Consider the following 26,904-nt stretch of genomic DNA (forward strand, 5'->3'; position numbering starts at 1 on the left):
CTCTTTCTTATGCGGTCTTCTATCGTTACATGTAGGTAGTAAACAACGCCATGTAGCGTTGTTCTGCCCTTCGAAAGAATACTTCATACGGTGCAACGGTATCCAAAAATACCCTCTTCACGGCGCGGATACCGCCAGTTTATACCGACATAGAAGCGTTACACAGCTGTCGAAGACTGCAAGTCCGCACATACATATAAGAGCCAATGGCTATGGAGTGTCCCTTGTTGGGGCCGGCTCATCAAGTATCAACCTACTTCGGGGCCCCTATTTGGCCTGCTGAACCCTTGGTAATTCTTAAATAATTGAAACTGACCGCATGACGACACGAATTGATCGAATTTCGAGTTCCATTCGGCTAAGAAGTACCGAAGCGAAAGGAGTTTCCCCAAGTTCGGATCTGGCCTTACGGCGAGCTAAATCTTGCGTATGCATTCGTGGAAATGTACCAACCCCTTGCCTGTCGCCTCATGGACGAGATCAAGATCCTAGTCCAAACAGTAAGCGATACTTCGATACTTCGTTTGAGCTACATGTGTACCTAAGATACATATCGCCTACATATCTAATGCCATCCGGTCTATTTTGTGGCCCGTGGGAAATAGGTAGTTCTAGAATAGAACCTCTCAGGTTGATATATCTCCATATTGATCATCAGACCTGTGCTTGTAACAGTCGCCCGCCATTACCTCACACCACCCCTTACGTATGGGACAACGCAGCACATCAAAAACGTCTCTCCTGCAGCATGCAAGAAGCGAGAAGCGCCGCGAGCGCTGATCTAAAAGAGCTAACCGTCTACATAGGTTACGTGGGCTTGGCATCTCGCAGCTCGTAAGCAGGGATTCCTATGCATAATTCCTATGCATAATTGACATTTAAGTCTACTGAAAACAAGGGAACACCACCCACTAGCGGTCCGCTATCCAAGCTCACGTGGATGTGAACTCCAAATATGCCACCCAACGATATGGTCCATCAGTACGGCGGCTATTAGAGATCACAATGCATTTGTTCAATATAGGAGCCGAGCAAGATGGTATAGAGCAATAAGCCATCGTAACCGGAACCCGAGTATCTGGATAGCCTAGGCTTGTAGACCACCACAGCAAATTTGCCATCCACATCTCCAACACGCAACCGTTCACTCTCCACTCCCCCGGTTTATTCTACGGTCTACTAATGTAAAGGAACCGGATGTTCTCGGATTAGCAAGAACTGACCGACGCTCGAAGTCTCGTAAGCAGATATGTAATACCCCTTTCAACAATTTTAGTTACATATGGTTCATCGTCTCTCAATTTTCTTATTTTCCGCTTAGCGCCTTTAGCGACGATTAAATTCGGGATCTTGCTAAAATTTGACCTGGTTTGGTGGCCCAAAATATCCGAAGCTACTAATTGTGGGATGGCCCGTCGATTTGACCAGTTGAAATGGCTTTTCCATTGTCATCAATCAATGGATGGCCTGATCAGATTACATACAAGGTTCTACACAGTACGATTCAGGAGTCGAGGTGACCGCCAACAAAAGAGGGTTCCTTCGGCGAGCCGATCGAGAGGACCTAACCGTTATGTTTTCCCCACGAGCTTCCTGAATTGGTAATCTGCTCCATTCGGTTCAATGGCGTTCCTAATTCCTAGGCATCTCCATGGTTTTACATACGACCCCATATTGCTCTCATCCCAACAACACCCCTGAGGATAGTCGAAGTAGCGATTCCGATCCCACTACAAATCGAAAATCTAATGCTCAAAGCATTGTTATTGCCACCACCTGTCACATTTTATTGCTCATTTCCCTCGATATACATACTCTTCGTAGATCCAATAACTCGCTTCCCATGGACTCGGTCCGCGGGGTGCCTACTGACTAGTCAGGCTAAATTAACGCGTAGGGTTACGATTAACTTGGTTTAAAGGAATTTACATATTAGTAGTTCGGGCATTTTTAATCCTCCTTAATAAGTGGTCATTCTACCGAGCTTCAAATTTGGCCGAGTACGCCATGTCAACAAGAGAATAGCCTTGCAGTACTCTCAACAACTAGTGGAGTAGCTACTATATAGCCCGATATATTATTAAATTTCATTTATAAAAGTTGTAAACATGATTAAGATAGTAACTAAGAATGCGTGCCTTTATCATCTATAATAGCTCATGACTGCTCACTTAACTACTTTATCTTCAATTTTCCGATTTAATAGTAATCCGTTATTTATGAGATCTCGATATCCTTACGGCTGTATAAAAGCCCTTAAGTAAGGCCAGGCTTGATTCAATCTTATATCGTCACGGCCTATGAGGCTGCATTCCTATTTCTTAACTAAGCAATGGCATACTGGACTTTTCTATTTATAAGTAATTACATTTTGCGTACGGACACAATCGCCTATCCCGTATGTTTATATGGAAGCGACTAACCTAGGTATAACCCTGCCTACCAACCCTTGATCAATCTCTATCCAGTATGAGACGTTGGGAGACCTCATTTGCCAGCGGCGACCCCCACTACCCGATCTCTAATATATTTTCCTCTTTGCTTCCTCGGTCAACTCACCCAGCAAATAAGGCTTCCCCGCGTTTGCAGCTCGTAAGGGTCCATATGCGAATCATAGCTCCCCTCGCTTGGCGATGACATCTACGATCTTCGCCTGAGGGAATGGAAATTCCTCAAATGGGCCGAAAGCAAATGCGTAAAGCTAGGTATCTTGTTGATCAATAAATGTTGATCAATATACTTAAGTGATATGGGTATGTTCACTAGAAAAGGTAAGGTTTGAGGATCTGAAGTCAATACTGGTATTCGGAGGCGACATGATAGATCTTCGATGTCGCGTCACATGCACAGTCCTATCCTTCCACCTTCGCCTCGCTAGAACTAAGGTACCGGCTTAAAGAGTATCTGGGGAGACCCGCCCGGCAAGTAGAGTTATTATGGGCTATAGTATATATACTCCGATCTAGGGACCTATCTCAGGCCTAATAGGTCGGGCGACGAATCTATGCCACCAACACGTCAAGATCAAGATGCAATTTATGGGTGTCATTGGTAAAGCACCAGGCACGTACATACTACGACTAATGCGAGAACTGGCTGCCGCCAAGATCCTACGAGTTCGCGCTGGTGGATCCGGCGTCCGTGGTCGAATCAGCCCAATCGATGGCGAGTGCTGATCTCCTTCTGTGTTCCAGCTGATCCGGCATGATATGGTCCCCCGACGTCCGTCCGAGGTTTGGGTTTAGCTGCCTTGCTATTCGTCGGAAAGTCGGACGAGTGTTTGCTTGCGGAGCTGATGAGACTGGAGAGTCTTAACGATATAACTACTAAATTTTCGTACGATATTTTATATACTAAATGTTATCTTACCTATCCTGTGATTGAATGACGACGCAGGCATAAAACTAGGCTATTGGCATGATAACACAACCTATCCAGGTTGGTTAGTGTCTATATCAAACCCGTCTAGGAGCGCCATCTCGGGATATCAAGGGAGTAAACTTTCATCTCAGTTACAATATTAATGAATAGTACCGGTAGCGACGTCGTAAATTCTCGTACCCTATTGAGAAGTAATGCATCTACCTTAACTTACGAGGTGCACATTATCTTGATATTACCGACTCTCTAGCCTTTGATAGATAAATAGGAGGCTATCGGACCCCTCGCGCAACACATTTCTGAACCCTTTAAGCGAATGTAGGTTACAAGTAGACTGCTCTTAAAGTTATCATGTTTAATTATCGTATTTGTATAACTCATCGAGTAGTTCCACGCAGTGCCTATATAAAGGAGGCTGCCTTCTCAGGGCTACCCATATGTAGATTTACGAGCCAATATTCATAAAGGAATCATATACTTCTCGCTTGCTAAGGAGCCCCCCTTCATGAGTGATGTTTTTATTTAGCTCAGTAGTATAGAATCGCCTTCTCCAGTCAAAGCTCTTAGAGAGTATCTAGTTGCTAGAACTACCTAAGGTATGACATGCACATAGTTAGCAATGAAAACTTATCGTATAAGTCTCCTATTTGAATTATTAAGAGCAATAGCCATAGATCATCCCTTAGCTATTTATAAGGAACTTGTGAACATGTAGGTTCCTCTACCATTTATAGGCTTTTCTGGAGAGCTTGATAGTCTGCGGAATGACAAAGCAGATGTTATAGCTGTAAACATATATGATGATATCAAAAGATAGACATCCACATATTGAACCTTTGGCTTTTCTCCTATTTCAAACGTAGCTCTCAGGTATCACTACCTAGCTAGTTGCATAGAAACTGACTCGTAATAATAGGAAAGAAAAGGGAAATGACAATGGCGTAGTTAGGCTGGATACCTTAGGTAGACAAACATAAAAATTTATTGATGATGAAGCCGAGGCGCTGAATCCCGCGCTAATAAGAGTTTAGCAACTGCATGTATGTAACCTAGTACTAGGTATGTTCGCCAAAATCCAATGGGAGCTCCCGCTGGCCAGGCCTGAAAACATGTGTTAACTTAGTGGAGACCGGCGATAACCACGAGGTCTAGCCTAGGGCTAGCCTTGTTAGTTAGCTGAAAGAGAACCGGGGCTGGGACATACCAACCAATAGAAGGCCCAATTTCAAAGATTTTACGAAAGCAAGCACGCCTTTAGTACGCCTGTGATACCCCACGAGCACCCCACTATACATAGGTACACACGGAGGTCGCTTTCTAGATCTTGTCTAATCTATAAGACCAAAACCAGCTTGGACAAGACCGACCGGACCCGATATAATAAATATTTTTTCTTTCTTTTTTGCTTCTCTTCAGGAACGATTTCGCCTCAAGCTACCAACCCGTCGCGTCTTGCAAATAGACAGGCTATAAGTTAGACTTATACGTCCTATGAACTTGGTTCATCTCATGACCTTTTGCTTGTCTATTATCTCAAATCCCGCCCGCGCGCATAGACTTATGCGCACTCTCCCATCGAGGTAGCATCATTTGCAGGCGACTTGAAGTCTTTGCGCTTGCAGTAGGGAGACGACAGAAAGACTTACACGAATATAATCGGAGATTTTTGGATACCAGACCATAATTGATCTCAAAGTTATTATTCATTTGGCGCATTTTCATTTAATCAAGATACCCGTCTCGCTTGTCGATTTTATATGAGATTCTCAGATATCTCATCTACCACCGTACATACATTCCGAGACACATTTAAACGAGTCCATCGACACCAAGGATATAGCCGGATCCAGCAATTCGAAATGGGCGATTATAATAAAACAAGCCAATTCCAGGCTCCTACCACTACCGTCGAAGTAACAGGCGGTAACAGTACCAACGAGAGCTGTCGCGGTGCCACCGACACCGATCGTGCTACTAATGAAGCCGTCAGCCATGGGTTGCAGCAGATCGAAGCTAGGAAGTTCCATTGGTATTCATATTTTACTACCACCGACTTCTGGATCGTCCTCTTGCTAGGCCAGACGCTCTCACTGTGCATCACGGCTACTAATACTTTTTCGACCTTCCTAGCTAACGGCGGCGTTTCCATTCCAGCGTTCCAGACCGTTTTCACCTACATCCTATTATCGCTCATCTACCTAACATATACGCTCTATACCTACGGTCCCAAGAAGTACGGCAAGATCCTGTTGCGGGACGGCTGGAAGTACTTTATTCTTAGCTTCCTCGATGTTCAGGGTAACTACTTCACCGTGCTGGCGTATCGCTATACGAATATCCTGTCAGCGCAGTTGATCAACTTTTGGGCCATCGTGTGTGTTGTTATTATCTCATTCCTCCTATTGCGTGTGCGGTACAAGATCTTCCAGATCCTCGGCATACTAATCTGCTGCGGTGGTATGGGAATCCTACTCGCTAGCGACCACATCCAGGGCACCAATGGGGGTGCCGGAGAAAATATACTGAAGGGTGATTTGTTTGCCCTGGTTGGCGCCACATGCTACGGTCTTGCCAACGTTTTTGAGGAGTGGTATGTCAGTAAACGACCTATGTACGAGGTGCTGTCTTTCATGGGTCTCTTCGGCATGCTTATCAACGGCGTGCAAGCGGCTATTTTCGACCGCGAGAGTTTCCAGCAGGCGACATGGAGCAACTCTGCGGCTGGGTACCTGGTGGGCTACACGCTAGTACTAGCATTTTTCTATTCGGTGGTACCGTTCCTTTTGCGTATCGCGTCTGCAGCTTTCTATAATATTTCGTTGCTAACGGCCAACTTCTGGGGTACCATCATCGGCATTCACGTGTTCGGTTACGCGATCCACTTCCTGTACCCCATCGCCTTCGTCTGCATCATCGTCGGCCTCATCGTGTACTTCCTCGCGGGAAGCATCCTCGGCGAGTCCAAGAAGCCTTGGCTCGGTGACAACCAGGAGGACGGCGTAGCGGGCTTTGGAACCGCGAAGCTCAAGGCGTTGAATGAAGCAAGGAAGCAGGGCATGGCCCCGGCGACTAATGATACGGTTTAGACTTGTACATGATTATGCATATTGGGTCTTGGATAATGTTCATGAGGGGGGAGTTAGGAACCGAGGGCTTTAAGATACCAATGCCTTTAGCTAACCTACTCGCTCGCGTATTTTTATGTATTTAAGATCGATAGTATGTAATGAAAATACTGATCTATAACATCTTTCAAGATGTCAGGTATTCGGTGACTTTGTGTGCAACCCTAAGGTAAAACCACGACATGATTCTATCCCAGAAAGACATATTTTCTTATACCCCTTAACTGTAGTTGCTATCGAACACAGTAGCTATGTCGCCATATATGATCCTATATGATGGCTTGGATGATACACAGGAAAGGATGCCCTATTCCTACGTATGGTGGACGAAGCCTAAGATTCTAAGGCCTCAAATATATCGTGCTACGAGCGATTACTACCGAAATAAGTTTGTGCTTGTGCCTTCTCTAAAGAGACGGAATGGTCAAGGTCTAGCCTCTCTCATAGATGATTTATGATCTATTTATACAGGATAGTTTACATATTGGTTATGCAAGGAGCAATTTACCTTCGTCGTTTTACTACGTCTACTATAACTTGTAAGTTAAGATTCCGTCTTTTACAAGTCTGAGATCCAGACAATCTAGCCTCCCTTCACTATCATTGAACCATATTTAAACCTATTTCTTGGCCGCTCGCCGGCTTGCAAGGGTATAGAAGATACTCCCATCGTAGATTCCCCTAATGTCGTCTTTCCTCATCTTGCCGTCTGCCGGCCACAGCATCAAGTACGTCGCGAGCCCTATCATCTCAAGCGTCAGTCACATATTCTTATCACCTCGACGCGACAAGACAGGGATAACAGGTAGGTAAATAGATTCACTCACACTCAAAGAATGCCCCAAACCACCCCACAGGATCCATAATGCACCTCTGCCCTTTAAGCAAGTCTACGACACCCCAAATAGTCAGATAATCGTGACCCTTGCCGTACTTGGAAAAAACGTCTTCGAACCGCTGCGGTATAAACCGGCCCTCGGTGTCGAACGTCCCCGTGTCGCTGCCGTGCTTGTCCTTATGCACGTTGGCGATGAACACCCGGAAGAATGGGTCCGGCAGCCACCCTGATACCGTCGGGTATGAGAAGTTGGCGTGGATTATGAAGGCTGAGACTAGGGAGAGGATTATCCCGAAGCCGATCCGGTGGAAGCCCCGGAATGTATCTTGTGGCCAGATTACGCCGTCGCGGTCCTAGTCAGCGGGGTTAGTATGCTGAGGTGGATTGAATGGAGAAAGGGTGAAGAGCCGGCCTACGAAGTCGAAGAACTCGCAGTGCTGTTGGAGTACTGTTTTATCCCGGTGCCGTCTCGCCCATCCATCTTCCGTTGTTCCATAGGGCTTCTCATAAGTAGCCGCTATGTTGGCTCGAGCAGTACCTGTGCGGGTAAGTTAGGGAGACGGTATTCCGTACAATCGAAGGTGAAAGTACATACCAGTATGCGGTAACCTCTGGTCATCGTCTGGCTGAAGAAACGGTTTCCTCTCAACCGTTACTTTTACACTCGGTATCGTCGACACGACCGGCGGCTCACGACTGCCGCTCAAGCCGTTAATTTCGTCTATGCTTTTAACCTCGACAGGCATTGTTATTTATTATCGCAAGTCCACGTTATATGTTGTATTGTATATTTCAGCTCGAAGCCTACTATTTTATATTGAAGCTGCGATTAGTATAGAAACCCCATCTAATCGACCTTTTTGCATTCCCGAGCATTGCTCTGCCTAGAAATCTAGAATCTCATTCACACGTGAATGTGACGTCACTGAAGGTCAGATCCAGAGCAATCCCACCATCACGATCGTCATTCGGAGTCTAGTTTTAAACTGGAGAACAGGGTCTACTATGCAAGCCGAGATGTCTGCGACATGTGAAATATGACAGCATTTACTCATGACGCTAGTTTGATATTATAATATGATCATGTTCACTGGAGGGATATGGTTGTAGCAACATATGTAGTCTCGTATATAAATACCTACCTACCTATGCATTATCGCGACTTTCTCAAGGCAAAGATTTGATGCTGCGTGGTTTGGTTGGCAATCAAAATTCAGCCACAAAGGCCTGACCTAATAAACCACCTACCCATGAAGGCTGATATATATCGTTGACGCTAGGCTGATCTAGATTTGGGCTGTAAAAGAAGGGGCTTAACCTAGAGGGTTTGCCGATCAGATGTCAAAGTGTTCAACCATTTCAAAGTCTTAGTAACCGAACCTTAGAGAAGGCTTCCCATAGTCTCAGCCTTATTCATATTGATAATTTGTTGCTACGTGGCATATGCACATTTCACATGAATCTTATAACATTCTAGTAACTAGAGACGCCTCTCACGTACCGTGAGCGCAAAGTTCGATAGTGATGGATGGATATTGAAAGGGGAATAGGGGAACTAGGTACATAGTAAACTTCAGCCGTAAGATCTGAATACTCCTTACTTCAATTCACCAAGAGCCTAAAGATAGAACATATGTAATATATATATGCCGTCCGCATTAACAATAGACAGTAATCATAGATAGCTTAACTAGTCCAACAAACAAAGCCATATCTTTCTTTCCCATCTAAACCGCGCATCCTAGAGTAGCCTTCTCTTTTCTCTTCCTTCAAACAGATGCTATACATACATATGCGATACAGTAGGCGAAATACAAACCACCAATGCTTAATGCTGATGCCGATGCAGACAATACATGAGAATTCCATTTTGCTTCCCCCTTCCGAACGCCCAGCTCGAATCTCAATAGCGAATCCTATATATCGACAAAGGAAGTAAAGTATAGTAACGTAAAGATAATGTTACGGGTATGTGTGAATATATAAGGGGTATCTCGGCTGAAGATGATGCGATAGTGTAATGTAACGTGACGCGACGCGCTGCTATGCGATATTCTAAGGACAAAGGAGAGAAATAACAGGAAACTGAAGCTTAAAAACGAATGTTATCAGTTTCCGCCTGACTGTTAGTAGGCGTATGTGAATCGAAGTCAGCTAGCCAGCCAGCCGCAACATGATATACCATAACAATAACAAGGCTAGGTTAGATAAACCCACCACGCCCGAAATCATCCCCCACGATTGCCGGGCTTCTAAGGCCACGGCCGTGCCCATGGCCCATGCCGGGAGACACCGTATTTGACCTCGGCGGTAGCGGCCTACCAAATGCCGGCGAGGCCTGCGGGTCGCGGAATCCAGGTGATAAGGGGGCGGTCTCGGAGCGTTTCGGCGGCATTGCGATTACATTGTGACCACCACTATTACCACCATAATGATTAAGGTGACTAAAATCGTGGCGCGGCGGCGCATGTCCTAGAGTCGGCGTCATTGGCCGGCTGAAATTAAAAGACCGAATCCCAAACGGCGACTCTGATCGCGAACCAATCATTACGTTACCTCCCCTAGCCATATCCGCTAATATGCGAGGCGGTGTCTCAAAGGGGGATCCAACGCGCGAGTAATCATCGAATGAGGAGGCGGTTGGCGAGGGCATCGGCCACATCGTGGAATCTGGAGTCGGAACATTGCGGTTACCTAGGCGTGGGGGAATTAGCGGCTCGTCTAACTCGGCCTCTTCTTCATCCCCGTCGGCAAGGAATAGTTCCATTTCTTGTAGACGCGAACGCGAGCTCGCGTTCTTGAGCGGCGGTGGTGCTAGTGGCGCCTCGATGGGCGTGATGTATGGGCTTCCTGCTAGCGGTCCGGTGCGCGGCATTAGAGGGCTGTCGGGGGAGGTCGGCCGGTCATAGTTGGAACCAATGCTGTCCTGAGACATTCTCCTGGCCCGGGACTGAGATCGCGATTGAGATCGGGATTGTGGTTGAGACGACGGTTGAGACGACGGCTGAATCACGTACTCGTCTGCGGCGGGTCTGCGCACATTTCTAGTGTTTGGTCTACGCGCCCCGACGGCAGCAGGTGGCGGGCCACTTCTATCCCTCGGCATCCTACGTGGACTCTGCATCGGCGACTGAGGTTTCTGATTCATGGCGAACGGTGGTGGATAAGTGCCGGCGCGGTCGGGGGTTCTCGGACGAGAATCGATGTTCAACGGCGGAGGTCGCATGAGCTTGCGCATCTCGGGACCGTTCGATGTCCTTGGACGCTGTATTGGTTCCTCCATGCGCGGTCTCGTGAGCTCTTCTACTCGCATCTCGAGGCTTCGTCTCTGGGACAGGATGGGGGCTGAAAGGGAAGTTACTGTGTCGCGTCTTGCCCCGACTGACCGGATATGGATACCGGGATCGCCCAAGATATTCGCTAAGCCGCCCTGAACTTGGTCTTCGCTAACACGGGGAGTCGCTATAGGCGAAGGAATCGACGCCGGTCCAAAATGCCCGTAGTTCGGCATATCCCTGACATTTTGTACCTCTTTAAGCGTAGTCGGCCCGTTCCTGTGACTGCCTCTGCTTGACGGACGGAACATGTCCTCCCTAGGAAATGGCGGGCGTCCCAAGACCGGCGTTCCGCCCCTAATCGACTGCGGAGGAGATGGTGGCTTACTTGGTGACTGACTTCTCTGTGGTGACTCGGCAGAGTGTGGACCGGGGCTTGGCCTTATCCGCGGAGGTACCGGAGGCATTGATGGATCCTCCTCCCTAGGTAAGGGGGCCGTATCATTAGGGATTTCTAGTTTAAGTTGATGTTTGCTCAGCGATGGTAAGGGCGCCGATGCCAAGGACGGTGGGGGACCTGTGGTAGAATGCATTTCGAGGGGATTCATCCAGACTGTCTGCTTCTGCTGAACGGGAGTAGCTGGCCTTGAAGGATTTCGCATAGGAACTGGAGGTACTATGTCCTGAATCGGGCTATTTTGCCAACCACTACCACTTCCCAAGATGGGATTCGACGAATGTTGCTTTAAAGCCGGAAAACCTGGCTGAGGAAGTTCGGATATGTTCATAGTAGCTACATTGGCCATGTCTGCGCCGTAGGGAGATGGTTTCGCCTGCATAGCCGTGATTTTGACTGAATGAGACGTGTTGGGACGGGATACCGAATAGACGTTGGCACTATGAGATGCGGCTTTCCCGCCCTCCCTCGTGGGAAAATCCTCATCTAGAGGTTCTCTAACAAGTTTCCTACGAACCTGCGTTGGTGAAGCCTCTTCATCTTCTCGGCTTCTGGATATTGTTAGTCAGATAGATGTACTACGCAAGACTTATTCCGACTCACTTTTTCTTCTCGCCACCGAGCTTAAACCCAAAGAATGAGACCATTGTTTCCTTTCACAATTATACATGCGCTGCTTTCCACCTCTAAGATTACCGTACTCTCACTCTTACACGCGAGCGCGCACTCTCTCTCCCTAACAACCAAGACGGTAATGACTGTATAGAATAGCAGAAATCAAGAAAAGAAAGTTTAAACTAGGTATGTGTAGAATTCAGAAGGGATATGCTCGGACCGCAGATTCGGAACCAGGAGCGCGCGACAGGGACGTGTTGGATACAGCGGGGTTGAAACGAGGATGCTAGCAGTACATGTCGATCCTAATAGCGACCAAGAGCTCGGCGTCACAATGCAATCGACGTTGTATGTTAGGATGCCATGCACAATCCTCCGAAATCTTGATAAATCTGGCAGCGGCTGGCTTCTATTTGCAGAAAATAATAAGGGTAAGGTAAGAATAGTCTTAGGAGGGATCGTGATGAATTTTTTTTCTCCTGCAATTCCGAAATTGTCACGCGGCGGGTGGTGTGAGGTAGTATTCTTCGAAGTCGCCAAGCCAGAAGTCTAGTTCTCTTGTTCCTGACAGAGCAGTTAGGTAAAGAAGGGATAAATACTTATGAAGTAAACCTGTGTAGTGAGAATTAGAAATGGCGTAAAGGCGGCATTGATATGATCACAACGGGGCGAATTACAACATTATGCATAGGTAACTGCAGGGCGAATAGCAACCTACGTTCTATGGGTAAACTACTGATGTGTATGGTTCAAATTATGAGAATTGATGTCTTGATTCCATGTATCGTGAGGGCACAGGACCCCAAAAAAGGAAAAGGGATACAAGGGGATACGGCCCCATAAAATTCAGGGGAACATATTGACAGGGAATAGACAACCCTGGCTTGTCTTGGCAGGGGTTCATTTGCGCTAGAATTGTACCGATAGTGTTCTTTAGACTCCGCACATGCTTTTCTGCGAACAGTGACCTATTAGAGATTTTCATCAGTATGAACAAAGTGAGCGAAGTCCATGTGGATGAAGTTATATATAAAATGAGAATAAATTAGTCATCCTATTAGAGCATATTATATTCTTAGTTCTTAGGACTCCTCGGCAAGGCCGTCTTTAACTAATTTACAGCCTTCGTATGACATCTTTGTTTGTATTAGGCTATTAGCTAAAGAGGATATCATGGCAACTTACCCACTCCATACGAACAAAGAAGAGAGAGAAACCTTCAACTCGGGATGCCACGTCGAAGACTTATCACTATGCCTTGTCTTACCTAGAGATGTTGTTGTTGGTAGGTTTGAATTTATCAACAACGGTTGAGAAACATCAAACGGGGATGAGGGACATTATGTACGAACATAGTAGCTCGGAGCCATCCGAATCCTCACGTTTAATGGCCCTGCTGAAACCGTCTAACCAATACTGGCGACTCGAAACTTCAAACCATGATGTGTAGTTTGAATAGCGCGTGCGGTTAAACTCCTCATCCGGTCAAGGCTGATAATTATGTGCTTGTAAAATATATGTGACAACCTCGTATTCCTATTTTTAATTCGTTAGCTCGCCCCGTCCCGACCGGACGACGACTTACACTAGGCGAAACAAACCACACTATCACCACCGATATAGACTAGGTTAGATTCCTATCCCCTTGCATCGCAGCCGCAGAACTGCATACATACATAGGTAGACGAGGCAATCAGCACACTCAGCTTCTCGTACAAATTGCCGTATATATGTAGTTAAGCGACAGCATTGCCGATACTGGTTCCTGCCTAGTAAACATGGCAATATAGGGTATTATGAAATACACACTAAACCCTTATAAAGAGGACAAGTTCGCCGGCGCGTGTCCTAATAAGTAGTCCGACCGCTACGCTCGGCCAGCCTGGGTATTTCCAAATATCATTATATCTCTTTTCTTTAAAGAGGGTTAGCTTGGTGTGAGAAGCACTAATATTTGTCTACACATGTCTTGGCGGTAATAGCGTGTGTAATAACAATACATAGTATGTGGCTTTACCTAGTGTTATAATATACCGGTATCTTAGAAGAGAAGCGCCATTTTGTCTCTTCCTCATGAGATTAGAAAGTCTTTATAGGCACTATCTATCTGGCTATATAATTTGAATTTTGATTTTGATTCATAAATGTATCAGGAACCGTTTCCGTCAATAGGCAGTATCTGAAGTTATGCCGGGGTTCACTAAGGAAACATATTCGATGACACTGGAGTTCTTACGGAGTGATGCTACCGTTATACTATGCCCGAACGACAACCAAAAATTTCATACGCGGTTCTCATATTGGATCTATTAGCACGTACAACGATACACAACTATGCAACCTGAATATATATGATACATGATGGCCAGCCTCGTAGGTCGCAAAAGGTAGGTAGTTCTAATTCTTATTAATACATCTTGCTGCAGCTCCTAAGATTATCAAGTTGAAAATGTTCATATCACTACTACTAGCTACCACTAAATATAATCACTCGCCAAAAGCGAGGAAGATGCGCCAAGGTATTCTCTGTAACCTAGCCTTAGTTCTAAATAATTCTAGCATTGAGAAGTGATGAGTAGATTATGTTACCGTTCGTTACTGACAGTCTCGTAGGATGCGGCCCTCCTAAAAGTAGTATCTCCTATAACTTTTCCCCAAGTATTAGGAGGTACTATCCATCGACTATGAACTCTCTTGCTCCGATACCCAGCAGGAAAACAATATAATCCAATGCCTGCTTACCTAGGTACCTAGATACGTAACCTAATCGCTTCATAGAGGTACGTAGCAAACCACCTAGTAAGCTCACTCGGTTGTATTAGTATCGCTTTCAACTCGTATCATTCACACATCGATATTTATATATATCTCTACACTAAAGAGCAACACAAACCCGCCTCATCTGTATCTCAAAACACTGGTGGGTATATATTGTCTCTCACATCTATACACGGCCGGCCGGCCGCCCGTCTTTATAGACGATAATCTATACATAACCCACAACCGACAACTCACACATGAGACCGTGACAAGATTCCGCTACGGACTTGTGGTTTTGATTTGTAAGGTATGCAAGGTAGGTATATACCGCACCAAATACCCAAAGGCGAGCTTATAGCGCAGGCTTATCACCTCCGCCCTTGTCCTCCGCCCTGACACTGTCGTCCACCGTAACAGGCTTCTCCTTCGTAGGCTGCAGTGGCTCATAACTCATCTTCGCGTTATCCTGCTCTCGCGCCTCCACATCCTTTCCCTCATCTTTCTGGCCTTCCTCTCGATCCAATCTCTCAGCGCTCTTCGCCGGAACCGTCTCGCCGTCGTCCACGAGCTGTGCTGCATCACTAGGCGCAGGGCTCTTCTTAATGCCTGCCTTAGCACGATCCGGTCCATGCGTTCCAACAGTCGTTGTGCCCTCTCCCTGCTTCGCGACGTTAGCTTCGGATTTGTCGTCGTCGCCCTCGGAGATGCCCAACTTATTATCCATATCCTCGGCTAGCTGATCAAGCTCGTCGCGGATCTCCTCCTCCTTCTCCGTCTTGGATAGTTGTCGGTTTGCTTCCTTTTCCCCGACTACGGCTCTCCATGTCGCCTCTAGTTCATCGCCCCATCCTAGCTCATCCGCTAGCTTTCGGATCCCGGAGTCGCAGTCCCCTAAGACTAAGACGTCGTCTGCACGCGAGCCCATATCGCCTACACGATCGCGGTTGATAAGTACGCGCGGCACACCTTCACGTGCCCGTTGCGGTAGACCGGCGAACGGATGTACCAGCAAGCTGGTGCCCATGACAAGCATTAGGTCTGCGGTGTTAGGTATCGAGATGTTATTATAAAACGTCTCAGGGAGCTGCTCGCCGAAGAAGACGATGTCGGGCTTGACAAGACCCCCACAGTTCTTTCGGATACATCGTGGAGTCTCGCCACGCTTAACGTGCTCGCGCATCAGGTCATCAGGGAACTCAGTACGGCAGTCGATACAGCGCTGCGTAGCAAAACTGCCATGAGCCTCAACGATTTTCTCGGAAGGCACACCAGAAACGCGCTCTAAGCAATCTATGTTCTGGGTGAAAAGCATGCGGAGAAGACCCTTTTTAGCAAGTAGGGCGATAAATGCATGTGAGACTGTCGGGCTAAAGTTTCCGGGGTAAAGCTCTTTCGCCAACAGGTAGAAAGGCTCCGGGTTAGTGCGGAAGAAATCGATCTCGAAGACAGCCTCCGGATGCGGGAGGTTGAAGCGAGAAAGATTGTGATATAGCCCCGTCTTAGGGGAGCGAAAGTCGGGTACTGCATCGCGATAAGTAAGTGTGATATATGATAAGGCCGGCTATATAGAACTTGGGTAGATACGATATATAATTTGCATAGTGAGAAAGAAAAAGGGAAAAAAAAGGAAAAAAAAAGGAAAAAAGAACGGACTCACTTCCAGCCGCGGTAGAGATACCGGCGCCGGTCATAACAACGATATTTTTTGCGCCGCCATCTTTGATAAGCTGTGCGACAGCGCGAAGACTGCGCTCCGATAATGTCTCTGGCGGTGTGTCCGGGTCGATGAGATGCGAAGACTCCTGACCCATTTTTCTTGACCGCGGGTACGGTTTTTGGCCTTTTTGATGGCGGGGTCTCTTTCTACGACCTATGTTGAGTAGTGGTCAATTCTTTTTTTTTTTTTTTTTTTTTTTTTTTTTTGAATGAGATTGTTAATGGGGTATGTAAGGCTGAGAGCTAAAAGACCAATCCTTGATGACTTAAAGAATAGTAAAATGTAAGTTGAAGATTGAACGAATTAGAAGTTACATGAATTTTTTTATCAGAAACGGCGTTAGACTGGTTACATAGGCATGTACCTCTATAGATGTACACAAGGCACATAAGGTACATACTTGTATGTAGTGATTTCCATAAATAATCGTATGGCGGGGTCCATGTTATCTAATCGTATGACGCCGTAAGATGTATTGCCCTTCAATGAATTTAGACAACTTGAGTCATTTGGGGTTGTTTAATCCAAAAAGTTATTGCCATTGCACAGTATACAAAATCACATATGTATTTGGATACATGTAGCTATTACATTCCCGAACATTGACTTGAGCTATGTATCTAAGGGACCTATCCCCTCAATGTACAAAAAGTACATTGGACTTCCAACAAGTATCGATCCTGTTGAACGGTCTTCGCCGTGCAGTGCCGAACCTCGTCATGTCAGTGCCAAACCTCGTCATGTCACAATATACCTAGTCAGTCTCGCACTCGGTTAAAGTGTTCAGGCAATGACTAAGAGACATAAAGCCAACATATTTTCATCTTCACGCCGGACCATTGCTCAAGCTAGTTTTTCCTTGCTTTCTTTTTTCCCGCGCATCGCACATTATATAATACAAGTGTACAAGTGGTTGGATACCGAATGACTACACTTTTATCATCTTGCCCATTCTACCGTCTCTAGCGCCATCATGACGAGCACTAATGTTGAGGGGAGAATCCTAGAAACCGTTAATACTTTGAATTCATATGAAACTTGGCATGATATATGACTTACCAAATAACATAGCTCTGGAACAGGATCTTTGACATGACTCCTTCGTATACCTCGTTGATCTGACAGATCTGTGCCAGCTGTAAAGCGCTCGGCGCACCCGTGAGCAGAAAGCAGACGATAATGAATATTGGGTCGTCCAATATGCTAACGGGGACGTATTTGGCGAAGAGCGCCAGAATAGGTGCCATGATAAGGGTAGGGAGTAACATGCGGCTAATGAGCGAAGCTACAAGGAGGCGCTTTCCAATCTGTTGTTCTTCGGGGTCGCTAATCTTCTGGGCTTGCGTGTTTCGAGCGAGGTTGGCACCAAGCACCACTAGAATAAGAGGTACGGCGACACCGCCACTCTGAGATACTGCTCTGGTTACGCTGTTGTTGACGAATGTTCCTTCTTGAAAAAATACTCGCTGTAGGTCAGGTACCGAAGCCACGATAATGGCAATAAGCATGGCCCAGAGTGGTGGGTTCATGAAATCCCACAAAAAGTTGTAAACTCGGAGCCACCCTCTCCATACCCTAGCCAGACCATTCTGGATCGGATGGGGTAAACCTTTGTATGCGCGTGTAGAAAGCAGAACGATGCGTTGCTTAATGGACGTAGTAACCTTCTTGATTCCGAGACATGCGCGCACATAGCATCCCTTAACTCCACTTGGAATGTCCGTGTCATTCAAGTCTCGCATACGAGGAAACAATGTTATGTCGCTAGGCCCGGTTGTTACGGAGTGACCGTTGGGGGAATTAGTACCATTGCTATACCCCTTCGCTGATCGTTTTCTTGGCGCGGCAGTTTCGTCATCAGACTCGGCGGGCGATGCTACCGAAGTCCCAACTACTGGAGTTCGGCCGGCCGGTTCGTATACGTCCGACTCGTCCGACTCATCTGAGTCGTTGTGGTCATCATTCTCGGTAACGTTTCCGTCAAGACCTGGAATCAAAACGTCGTCTCGAGGTACATCATCTCTATATCTGCCCTCTTCTACCGTCTCATCCTGGTACTCTTCGTACTTGTTCTTGGGTGCTAGCAAAACGTGATATCCCCAGCTCCATCTGACCAATTGTCCAAGCTGCTGAAATATTAAAAGATATAAAATGCCGCGTGCGGCTACTTCATCATCATTGTCGCCTGGTATTCTGTCCCAATGGAGCCCCTTCAGAGTTTGCGAGAGCGAAATAACGAGGGAAATCGGTAGCGAGTTTGAATTTCCAAATACACCCATAGCCGTAACGAAATTCGCCGGGCGCTTCGAAAAACGGAATGCTTTCGAGACACATATGGATACCAAGTAAGATATGCTGGTTTGGATGATAAAGATGAAAGGTATAACTGCGAGGTCGATAAGTTTGTCGGCGTTAAGCTGTGATGCTAATTTGGTGAAAACTGCCTATCTGTTAGTATTATACCAAAAGAACAGACCCGTCCATATGCGCATACTTAGGCATGGAGTAAATAGCATGACGTTGAGATTCGCTAGGAACTTTTGCTTGTCGGCGTCGAAATGTCCTAACCTTGCGATAATGTATCCGGGCAAGCTGACACAGACGACCTCCAGCACAGCCTCAAAGACCAGTAGGATCAAGTGGTCAATAGAAGGATGGGAATCGTGAGTGTTTTCTATTGCCATCATCGGCATATCGGGAGCCCAGTTTACTAAAGCATTGTTGACCCGGAAGGAGGTTGGTCTTGCGCTTGATAGGTCTATCATCTTGTTCGACTTGAGAGATCTTGATCGACTAAGGACAGAGTGTGTTACTACTATTGCCGTTGGTCTTACTATTGGCGAACACCAGCAGTTAAACTCGTAATCCTACGACCAAACAGAAACACCGGGGTTCAACTTTTGACGGACGAATTAGTTGAATGGTAATCGAAGAAGATGGATGATCTCTCTTCGAATACGCTGATCAGCCCCTTGGTCTCCGGCACGAGATTGTAGGTAATTGTATGATGACTTCGTCTAGAAATCCAGTGCTAGCTATTCAGACCAGCTGCAGAGCCGCCAAGGTGTGACGCAATAGAGTTCGTCAGAAATACGAGGTGAAGAAAAAAGAAGGTTGAGTACCTAAAGGCTGAAAAAAAGTACCTAAGATAATGAGGTAATAAAGGAAAAGGGAAGAATAAAAAGGCAACTTGAGAGAAGCTGCTTTTTCTTTAATGGCAGCAGTGCCTAGAAGAATTGAGTGGATTAGAAACAAGAAAATGAAAAAGGAAAAGGTGAAGGATACTGTTAAAGTACCTGCTGATCTTAGCCTGCGCCGAGATCTCGAACGAGATAAGTCCCAATAAAATTACCGGTGAAACATTGAAGCGCATACCTTAACATTGATTAGCGTGTGTACCTGGTAGGCAGGTAAGTACATGAGGTATGTATGTATGTGATACATGTACCTTTTCAAGGCTGGGCGTGGAAGCTGCCCGGTGCATGGCCGGGTGCAACCTGCAGGTCCACTGTGTGAAACAAATTTGGAAGGACCTTTTAACTACGCTAATTGATTGGCCTTTACAAAACGCTAAAACAGCCCCTCAAGGTCTTGTCCTTGCGGGTGTGGGGATTAAATGGCTTGAGTAGTATTATAGAGAATAAAACGGTCTTACCGCAAGGAGGCAGATTGGAGACCTCACTTACAGATTATGAAGCAACTATAACCGTATGTTATGACGCTCTTTATTTCGGTTATGTATGCACATACTATCATATTGATATGCGTGTATATTAATATCTTATTAATACCGTTGTCGGGGATATCTACCTAATCATATCAATGAGAAAGAAATAAAGAACTTCTCTGTTGTTTTGTTACCAGTGATATATACATGTATCGTGTTATAATGATGGGATTAGCGCGTAACTATCACAAATGCCCAGTCTGCCAGCTAAAAGCCATTACCGGTGCCTATTACTTATCAGTGTTCTAGGTAGGTAGCTTTGGAGTCTACGGTATTGCTTTACCTATGATTTTGCCCCAATACGCCAGTGCGCAATAATGACGACTCTAGGTACCTAAGCCAAGAATGCTTACTGGATATATATTGCGCCCAGAGTCTATGTGCTTGGCCGGTGGCTTATTCAGGCCGTGTTTAGCTTGAAGGAATGCAACCATCCGTCTGTTAATCGCTCCCAACAGTTGTCTTCTAGTAGGTACTGGAAGTGACAAAGGATTCATGAAGTCACCGATAGAGGCGCATGCAGAACTTATACAATTGGAGGTTGTCTAGGTTAATTCATTTTCCCTCCCAGAGCATGATCTTATATTTTAACCATCTTGGAATGTACTTACTAAGTTATTTTATTTAGTTAAGCTAAAATGCTTAACAATATTTATTACCTACCTGCAACATGTTTCAAATGGTACGATATGGTCGTTGGACTACGATGACGTCTTTTTAGACTGTAAGCGTCGGAGAGGCTGGCTGAATAGTACCCGAATATAGCCACGGGCAGCAAGGCCAGTAAAGCCAACACATCAACCGCACAATGAGCGACGCAAATGTTGCCGCATTGTAAATCATGGACCGAGATCTTGAAATGCCGGTCTTATGGCCACATCTCCGATCCGGAATTCCTGCTTGCTTGCGTAGGTATATCAGCCATATCTGCCTATAGGTAAACAGTGTTGTATTTGGGGCGGTGATTGGGTGATTGGGTTGAAGTGATGACGAGTGTGGCGATGACGTGATTCGTTCTTATCAGTTTCTATTTACTGCCTTACGCAAGTACATGTACCTATGTAATGGCATACGGGAGTATGTAATACCTAGGTAGATAGGTACTTAAGTATGTCCTGTATTAGGTAGGTAGTGTATGTGGCTTGAGGAGATTACATACCTACATGTACATAAGGTATTGAATGTTTTAACATCAGGTGAGTTTATGAATTCCATTAACTACCTAGGTACCTAGGTACTTCTAAGATGTTATCCATAGTATTAACGTACATTAGTCCCTTATATACAGTTAAGATTTCCTTGGCCAGAAGCTTCTAATGACTATCTCTATAACCCCTACCTTAATACATATTGTAAGCCGCAGTCGTTGCTCAATCAATAATGTGCGCCTCACTAGTCAGAATGGCTTAGGTACATCGCGTTGGAATTCGAGATCTACGTACGTTGCATTACTATTTTAACAGCATCGTTTGCGGGGTGACCAGTTATTATAAAGGAAAAGATCACCGGGTTTTATCGGCGTTAGTATTGGTTTACAAGTTGGTCGTGATGTATTGCGGCATACTCAAATCATTCCCTGGTAACCTGATTGCATCTCCAAATTGGCTCGTGATAATTATAATGCTCCCCCCACCCAAATCATGCTTTGATATTTTCCAACCGCAGTCCAACCCGTAGTTTATCTTATTTGAGCCTCGCGCTTCTTCAGTCCGCCCCGTATATATGACGTCAACGATTTCTTCTTTCCTTCTTGTCGCTAGCATCGTTTAAGCATCATGCCATAATCTCATAGCATGCGGGTGTACGTTGTCGTTTAAATTAATGACGGCGGTTATATTAATAATAATTAATATTTAGGATGTAGGTTAAAGGGGAAAGGAAGTAAATGGATCGAGTTCATGAGAATTCCATCTCTGATGATTTGCGGCTAGAATACATAGGCCATCATCTTTTATCATTGTTTCGTACTTATTATTTAATCCTATCGGAGTTGTTTAATTGGATAAATCAGTTAAAGAAGCTGTAAGCTATGGCCACGTGAAAGTCTATAGCAGGTTAACCAGCATTTCTGAAACTAGAAACGCGGGGCAACATTTTGCAACCTTCACAAGCTAACCACTAAAAATCTATAGGCCATTACTACTGTCTCCATCATTCATTAAATCATCCCTCTCCAACTATCCAACTATCCAACTATCCAACTAAAAAAAACCTAAAAAACCTAAAAACCCTAAAAAACCTAAAAAAAGACGAACAAAAATTTAAAGCATCTAACAAGGAACAAGGTCGATTACCAAATCCCCAAACCCCATCGTATCCAAGGTCTTGGTTTTGAGGGTCCAAGGAAGAGAAGACACGTCTAAAAGGTTCCACAATCCCACAATCCCACAAACCTCTTTGTCAACAAGCCTCGGCCGCTTCATATTTCGTACGTTCGTTCTTAGCAAAAAAACTAATTATCCCACATACACACACATACACATACATCTCTTATATACATCCTTCTCACTACTATCTCTTGCATGCTAGTAGTTATCACCACTCCATACTATCTACACCCTCTCTCTCTCTCTATCACTCTCACTCTCACTCTCACTCTCATATTTACTCTTACTCTTTTCTTTCCCCCAAGACCCTTAGGGTACTCATACGGAAAGATTAGCCGCTGCTACATACAACCAAGAGTTTAACAGCTCATGAACCTCACAATTGGGCAGCTTAAGCTAGTGTCTCGGATTTGACTAGGTTCGTGCAGCCCTAATGATTCTGCTTTGCTTCGGGTTGTCAGACGAAGAGTGGCTGTCCGATATGGAACCCAATTACTCACTACCCTCCCACCTTCATTGCCTTACCTTACTTACCATGTCTACCCGAAGAGCTCGGCATGGGCTCCGATTCCGTGGACAAGACTACAGACCGCTAATGAAAAATAACTATATTATAGAACGACTCAAGACCCTTGTGCCGACGAATCGGTGTTGCGCCTTTGCCATTTATGTAGAAATTTTTTCCTCGATCTTTTAGACGCCCAACCTGACCTACGTTTTCGGTCGCCGAGCTGCCCCATCGTCATCTTTTTATTATTATTTTTTTATTAAACGCCGATTTGCGCTATTCCCCGCCAACCAGCAAACTAATCCCACCATACCGACTTCTACTTTAGTACCAACAATAAATAAAACATTATCAAGAGTTACTACTCGGTGATGATAGTATAGGCGCACTACTAGATATCTTGTTTCCTTTACCCTAAGACCTCTCTTTATCATGGCCGACGTACACGACGATCCGGATTCGGTGCCCGCGACGCCTGATGAGCTGATCGATAGGGATGGCATGGGCAGCCCCGGTTCACCTAGCTCTATTAACTCTTCAGAAGCAAGTACACCTCTCGAGACTCCCAACGAAATTAACCCCGAGGTACCTAAGAGAATGCCGTCGTTGCGCTCCGTTTCCGATCCCCAAAACCCGGCCCATCCAATGTCTGCTTCCTCTACTCACCTAGGCGTTTTGTCCAATGCAAGGCGCCCCGGTGCTGCTACGCATATGTCGAGTGGACGCCTACCTGAAGACCTTAACGCAAAAATGCGAGCTTTCCACCTGTCGCGCCAGGGTAGTTCTCCTCTAAATTCGCAGCAGGCCACACCACCTAGCGGGCCTTCCCCAGGCGGTCCAACAATAGCCGGCCTACCTGGGCGCCTTCAAATGTCTGGAAGTTTACAGAGACCCGGCGCGCCCTCGTTTCCAAAATCAGCCCCTTCGGTACCCTCGGCAGGTGGTGGTTTAGCAGGCAAGAGGCGGTTTGGTTTTAAGCTTGGGGATATGGGCGGAGCTCCGCCTGCTTCACCCGTATCCGGCGGTGTCAATACCGGCCCCCAAACGATGCCCATTCAAAACGGGAATGCCCACATGTCACAAATGAAGCAATTCGAGGAGTATATCGACTCTGAAAAAGGATACCTAACATTTAAGGGTAAAGCGATTATTACTAACAAGGGAGTCAACTTCTCGGACGGATCCGTGTTTAGAATATCGCTCGACGAAGTAGAGAAGCTCGATGAGCTAGGGAAAGGTAATTATGGCACAGTTTACAAGGTGAGGCATACGAAACCGAGGGTTCCGCGCTTCGGTCCTGGCCTCTCTGGATTCAAAACTGCTTCCTTGCCAGGTGTTCCTACGGGCACGCAAGACAAGGTAGACGCCGAGACTAAAGTTGGGTCTACTACCGGTATGGTCATGGCTATGAAGGAGATTCGCCTAGAATTGGACGAGGCAAAGTTGACAACCATATTGAAGGAATTGGTAATCTTGCACGAATGCGCATCCCCATACATTATCGAATTTTTCGGAGCTTTCTTCCAAGAAAGCGCAGTGTATATGTGTCTCGAATATATGGATGGAGGTTCTATCGACAAACTCTACTCGGGAGGAATTCCGGAAAATGTGCTTCGTAAAATTACGTACTGCACTGTAATGGGCCTCAAGGAGCTGAAGGATAAGCACAACATCATCCACCGCGACGTCAAGCCCACGAATATCCTCATAAACACCCGAGGGCAAGTAAAAATCTGCGATTTTGGTGTAAGTGGTAATCTGGTGGCAAGCATCGCCAAAACCAACATCGGATGTCAAAGTTACATGGCACCCGAGCGAATCTCTGGCGGAGCATTTATGCATGCCGGTGCGGGAGATGGCACATATAGCGTACAAAGCGATATATGGAGTTTAGGCCTGACAATCATCGAATGTGGTATGGGGAAATACCCCTATCCTCCAGAAGTATCCTCAACAATATTCAGCCAGCTCAGTGTAAGTAAATAATCAAGCTCGAGTCTGCAAAATTTAGATAACCCCTAACGTTGTTCCGTAGGCAATCGTCGAAGGAGATCCTCCCGATTTACCGGATCGATATTCTGAAGCTGCGCGAATATTCGTTCACGGCTGTCTCAACAAGGTGCCTAAGCTTAGGCCGACATATCAGGCACTACTAGCTTCCGAGTGGATTGAAGACTTGACGAAGCCGGAGACCATCGCAGAAGAAGATGAGGAGGTAGAAGAGAATGATGTTAGCGCCGAAGCGGTTGCCGGCGCGGCTGAGAAATTGGACCTCAGCCATTCAAGCACCGATGACGCGGAAGTCGCCGCATGGGTTAATGGAGTATTGGAAAAGAAGGAAAGTGGACAGTATGGCGAGGCAGAAGGGCAACCAGCGCTCCACCACGCCCCTCTTGATGCCGTGAGCCCGTTAACCAGTCCACAAATTGGGAAATAGAAATGGCATGGTACTTCGCGAAGGCAATTCCCATTAGATCACAAACAGCGAAGGGTAGAATTTTCTCGCGATATGGTGGAGCAGGCCCTCCGCGATCTTCCCTCATGATTACTTCGAGAACATAGCATTATTCGGCGTACAAACTTGGTTCAACACACATAGCACAGTCAGGGGCGGAAATGCTGTCTCAACATTTTATCATCTCGCGTCTTGTTCTCCTTCCGCAAAAGGGTCTCTTAGGGGTTTTCGATCATCGAAACGGCATTTTGGACGAAGCGAGGAGCCCCTGTATACGTATTCGGGATATGGAAAGGATAGGCTGTTATTTAAATCCGGGCAACTTGGAATGAATGACGCGACGCATACGCGAGGGATCCGTGTGATATTATAAAAGCGGCCGAGGAAAATCGAGAGATTCAGAGAGGGCTGGCTCTTCGTTCTATGCAACACATTGTACACTTTTTGTTACTATTTCTTTAAATTCTTCTGATCTTAATATTGGCATCACGCGAAGGGAAAGAAATAAAGAGAGCGGGATATTTCAAGCAATCATTTGTTTCTGTCTTGCGAGAGATGCTTTTTCCTCCCCTTACTCCTCGACTTCTTGTTCATCGCGGTGGATAATTTTTGCAGAGATAAGATGGGAATTCGCATTCCGGGCGGAGTTATAGGGACTGGAAGAGGCAAATATACGGAAAGAATAGCCGCTGAGGAAGGGATGCTTGGACGGTCGAGGCAAGGCAGGACAGAGCAGATTGAAATGAAGGTTGTTCGATAGGGGAAGTATTGCCTACCGAGGTGTAATCCGGGGGCAGATAAATAAGACTTACTTTGAGGTCAAGAACACGAGTTTAGTTGAGTGGATTATACTATAGATGAATTGAAATGGTAATGTGACTGGAGAAGCGAATACATACGATGCTGCTGTTAGGACATGAGGTTGGAAACATGCGTCAGAGGTGTGATGTGATATGATATAAACATGTATAGGAGTAATTGTAGGCTGAGTAGAGCGTATGGTACATCTACTTCTTAAGAGTATGGGCTGGTTTAATTTGTTTTACATTAGTATTAATACCGGCGAAATACTGAGAGAAATCCCAGTATTCATAGAGATGAATAAAGGGGGGGGGTTCTTATCCCTCGATCAATCTACTAAATACGGGTATGTAGGAGGTAGTCATTGGCTTGATAGCGGCGTAGTTCGTAGTTCTCTTAGGTTCTCAAGTATATACCCTTCGTACAACAATTCTAGTTCGCTCTTCTAGGGAAATTTGAGGTCCGATTGTTGACATACTGTTCAATTGGAAGGTATCTGTGATACTGTAGACACGGCGTTCAAGTACCAGTAAGCTCTAGCTATATGAAACACGATCATCTCTCAATCACCTGCAGTCATCCTCTTCACAATAACATCACAAGTATTTCCTCACGATATAACTTAAGCCTGCAAACTGGCTAGATAGTCTCAATCAATTCATTTACCATAACGACCGAGTAAGCACATAAGTACCTGTAGCATACATAGAGCATAGGCGCAACTTATGGTTGTGGTATCTCAATTATTACATTCTCCACTATTCATCTATCCATCCATCCATGTCTCTGTCTGCTGGTTTGTTCCTTGATAGTCCTCCGTATCCTTGCTCACGGTACCTCGTATGTAACTTTGGGTCGGTCATTATCGTCATTATCCATTATGCCAAGCTTCGTGTAAAACGCGTAAAACTTGAAGCG

General features: G+C 45.8%; 6 protein-coding genes across 6 annotated transcripts; 2 read left to right on the forward strand and 4 right to left on the reverse strand.

The window, feature by feature from the left end:
• Nucleotides 1-4,745: 4,745 nt before the first annotated feature.
• F4813DRAFT_365788 (DUF914-domain-containing protein) lies at nt 4,746-6,629 on the forward strand. The gene has a single exon (XM_049243959.1). The coding sequence runs from the start codon at nt 5,139-5,141 to the stop codon at nt 6,465-6,467; it is 1,329 nt and encodes a 442-aa protein (XP_049097900.1). The 5' UTR covers nt 4,746-5,138; the 3' UTR covers nt 6,468-6,629.
• Nucleotides 6,630-7,060: 431 nt separating this feature from the next.
• On the reverse strand, nt 7,061-8,162 carry F4813DRAFT_365789 (Caleosin-domain-containing protein). The gene is made up of 4 exons (XM_049243960.1): nt 7,940-8,162; nt 7,761-7,882; nt 7,334-7,697; nt 7,061-7,248 (listed from the first exon to the last, which is right to left on the reverse strand). The coding sequence occupies exons 1-4, from the start codon at nt 8,088-8,090 to the stop codon at nt 7,127-7,129; spliced, it is 759 nt and encodes a 252-aa protein (XP_049097901.1). The 5' UTR covers nt 8,091-8,162; the 3' UTR covers nt 7,061-7,126.
• A 1,218-nt stretch (nt 8,163-9,380) lies between these two features.
• Nucleotides 9,381-11,848, reverse strand: F4813DRAFT_149421 (uncharacterized protein). Its single transcript, XM_049238939.1, has 2 exons — nt 11,680-11,848; nt 9,381-11,627 (listed from the first exon to the last, which is right to left on the reverse strand). Exons 1-2 carry the CDS (start codon nt 11,721-11,723, stop codon nt 9,548-9,550), a joined length of 2,124 nt encoding a protein of 707 aa, XP_049097902.1. The 5' UTR covers nt 11,724-11,848; the 3' UTR covers nt 9,381-9,547.
• A 2,416-nt stretch (nt 11,849-14,264) lies between these two features.
• On the reverse strand, nt 14,265-16,367 carry F4813DRAFT_365794 (NAD-dependent deacetylase sirtuin-2). Its single transcript, XM_049243961.1, has 2 exons — nt 16,109-16,367; nt 14,265-15,972 (listed from the first exon to the last, which is right to left on the reverse strand). The coding sequence occupies exons 1-2, from the start codon at nt 16,260-16,262 to the stop codon at nt 14,804-14,806; spliced, it is 1,323 nt and encodes a 440-aa protein (XP_049097903.1). The 5' UTR covers nt 16,263-16,367; the 3' UTR covers nt 14,265-14,803.
• A 740-nt stretch (nt 16,368-17,107) lies between these two features.
• On the reverse strand, nt 17,108-18,852 carry F4813DRAFT_381781 (auxin efflux carrier; the record flags this gene model as incomplete). Its single annotated transcript, XM_049245716.1, has 3 exons — nt 17,108-17,171; nt 17,228-18,608; nt 18,663-18,852. 3 exons carry the CDS (start codon nt 18,850-18,852, stop codon nt 17,108-17,110), a joined length of 1,635 nt encoding a protein of 544 aa, XP_049097904.1.
• Nucleotides 18,853-22,973: 4,121 nt separating this feature from the next.
• F4813DRAFT_149516 (kinase-like protein) lies at nt 22,974-25,257 on the forward strand. The gene is made up of 2 exons (XM_049238940.1): nt 22,974-24,704; nt 24,766-25,257. The coding sequence occupies exons 1-2, from the start codon at nt 23,163-23,165 to the stop codon at nt 25,165-25,167; spliced, it is 1,944 nt and encodes a 647-aa protein (XP_049097905.1). The 5' UTR covers nt 22,974-23,162; the 3' UTR covers nt 25,168-25,257.
• The last annotated feature ends 1,647 nt before the right edge of the window (nt 25,258-26,904 follow it).

The sequence above is a fragment of the Daldinia decipiens genome (assembly GCF_022478715.1).
Source record: "Daldinia decipiens strain CBS 113046 unplaced genomic scaffold F4813scaffold_26, whole genome shotgun sequence".
Classification (NCBI taxonomy): domain Eukaryota; kingdom Fungi; phylum Ascomycota; class Sordariomycetes; order Xylariales; family Hypoxylaceae; genus Daldinia; species Daldinia decipiens.

Coding starts and splice junctions, on each gene's coding strand:
- F4813DRAFT_365794 (XM_049243961.1), bottom strand. CDS start 16,262: ATGGGTCAGGAGTCTTCGCATCTCATCGACCCGGACACACCGCCAGAG. Junction 15,973..16,108: donor TATCTCTACCGCGGCTGGAA/GTGAGTCCGTTC, acceptor ATCGCGATGCAG/TACCCGACTTTCGCTCCCCT.
- F4813DRAFT_149421 (XM_049238939.1), bottom strand. CDS start 11,723: ATGGTCTCATTCTTTGGGTTTAAGCTCGGTGGCGAGAAGAAAAA. Junction 11,628..11,679: donor CTCGGTGGCGAGAAGAAAAA/GTGAGTCGGAAT, acceptor AACAATATCCAG/AAGCCGAGAAGATGAAGAGG.
- F4813DRAFT_149516 (XM_049238940.1), top strand. CDS start 23,163: ATGGCCGACGTACACGACGATCCGGATTCGGTGCCCGCGACGCCTGAT. Junction 24,705..24,765: donor CAATATTCAGCCAGCTCAGT/GTAAGTAAATAA, acceptor GTTGTTCCGTAG/GCAATCGTCGAAGGAGATCC.
- F4813DRAFT_365788 (XM_049243959.1), top strand. CDS start 5,139: ATGAGATTCTCAGATATCTCATCTACCACCGTACATACATTCCGAGAC.
- F4813DRAFT_365789 (XM_049243960.1), bottom strand. CDS start 8,090: ATGCCTGTCGAGGTTAAAAGCATAGACGAAATTAACGGCTTGAGCGGC. Junction 7,883..7,939: donor CCAGAGGTTACCGCATACTG/GTATGTACTTTC, acceptor TTACCCGCACAG/GTACTGCTCGAGCCAACATA. Junction 7,698..7,760: donor ACTGCGAGTTCTTCGACTTC/GTAGGCCGGCTC, acceptor CCCGCTGACTAG/GACCGCGACGGCGTAATCTG.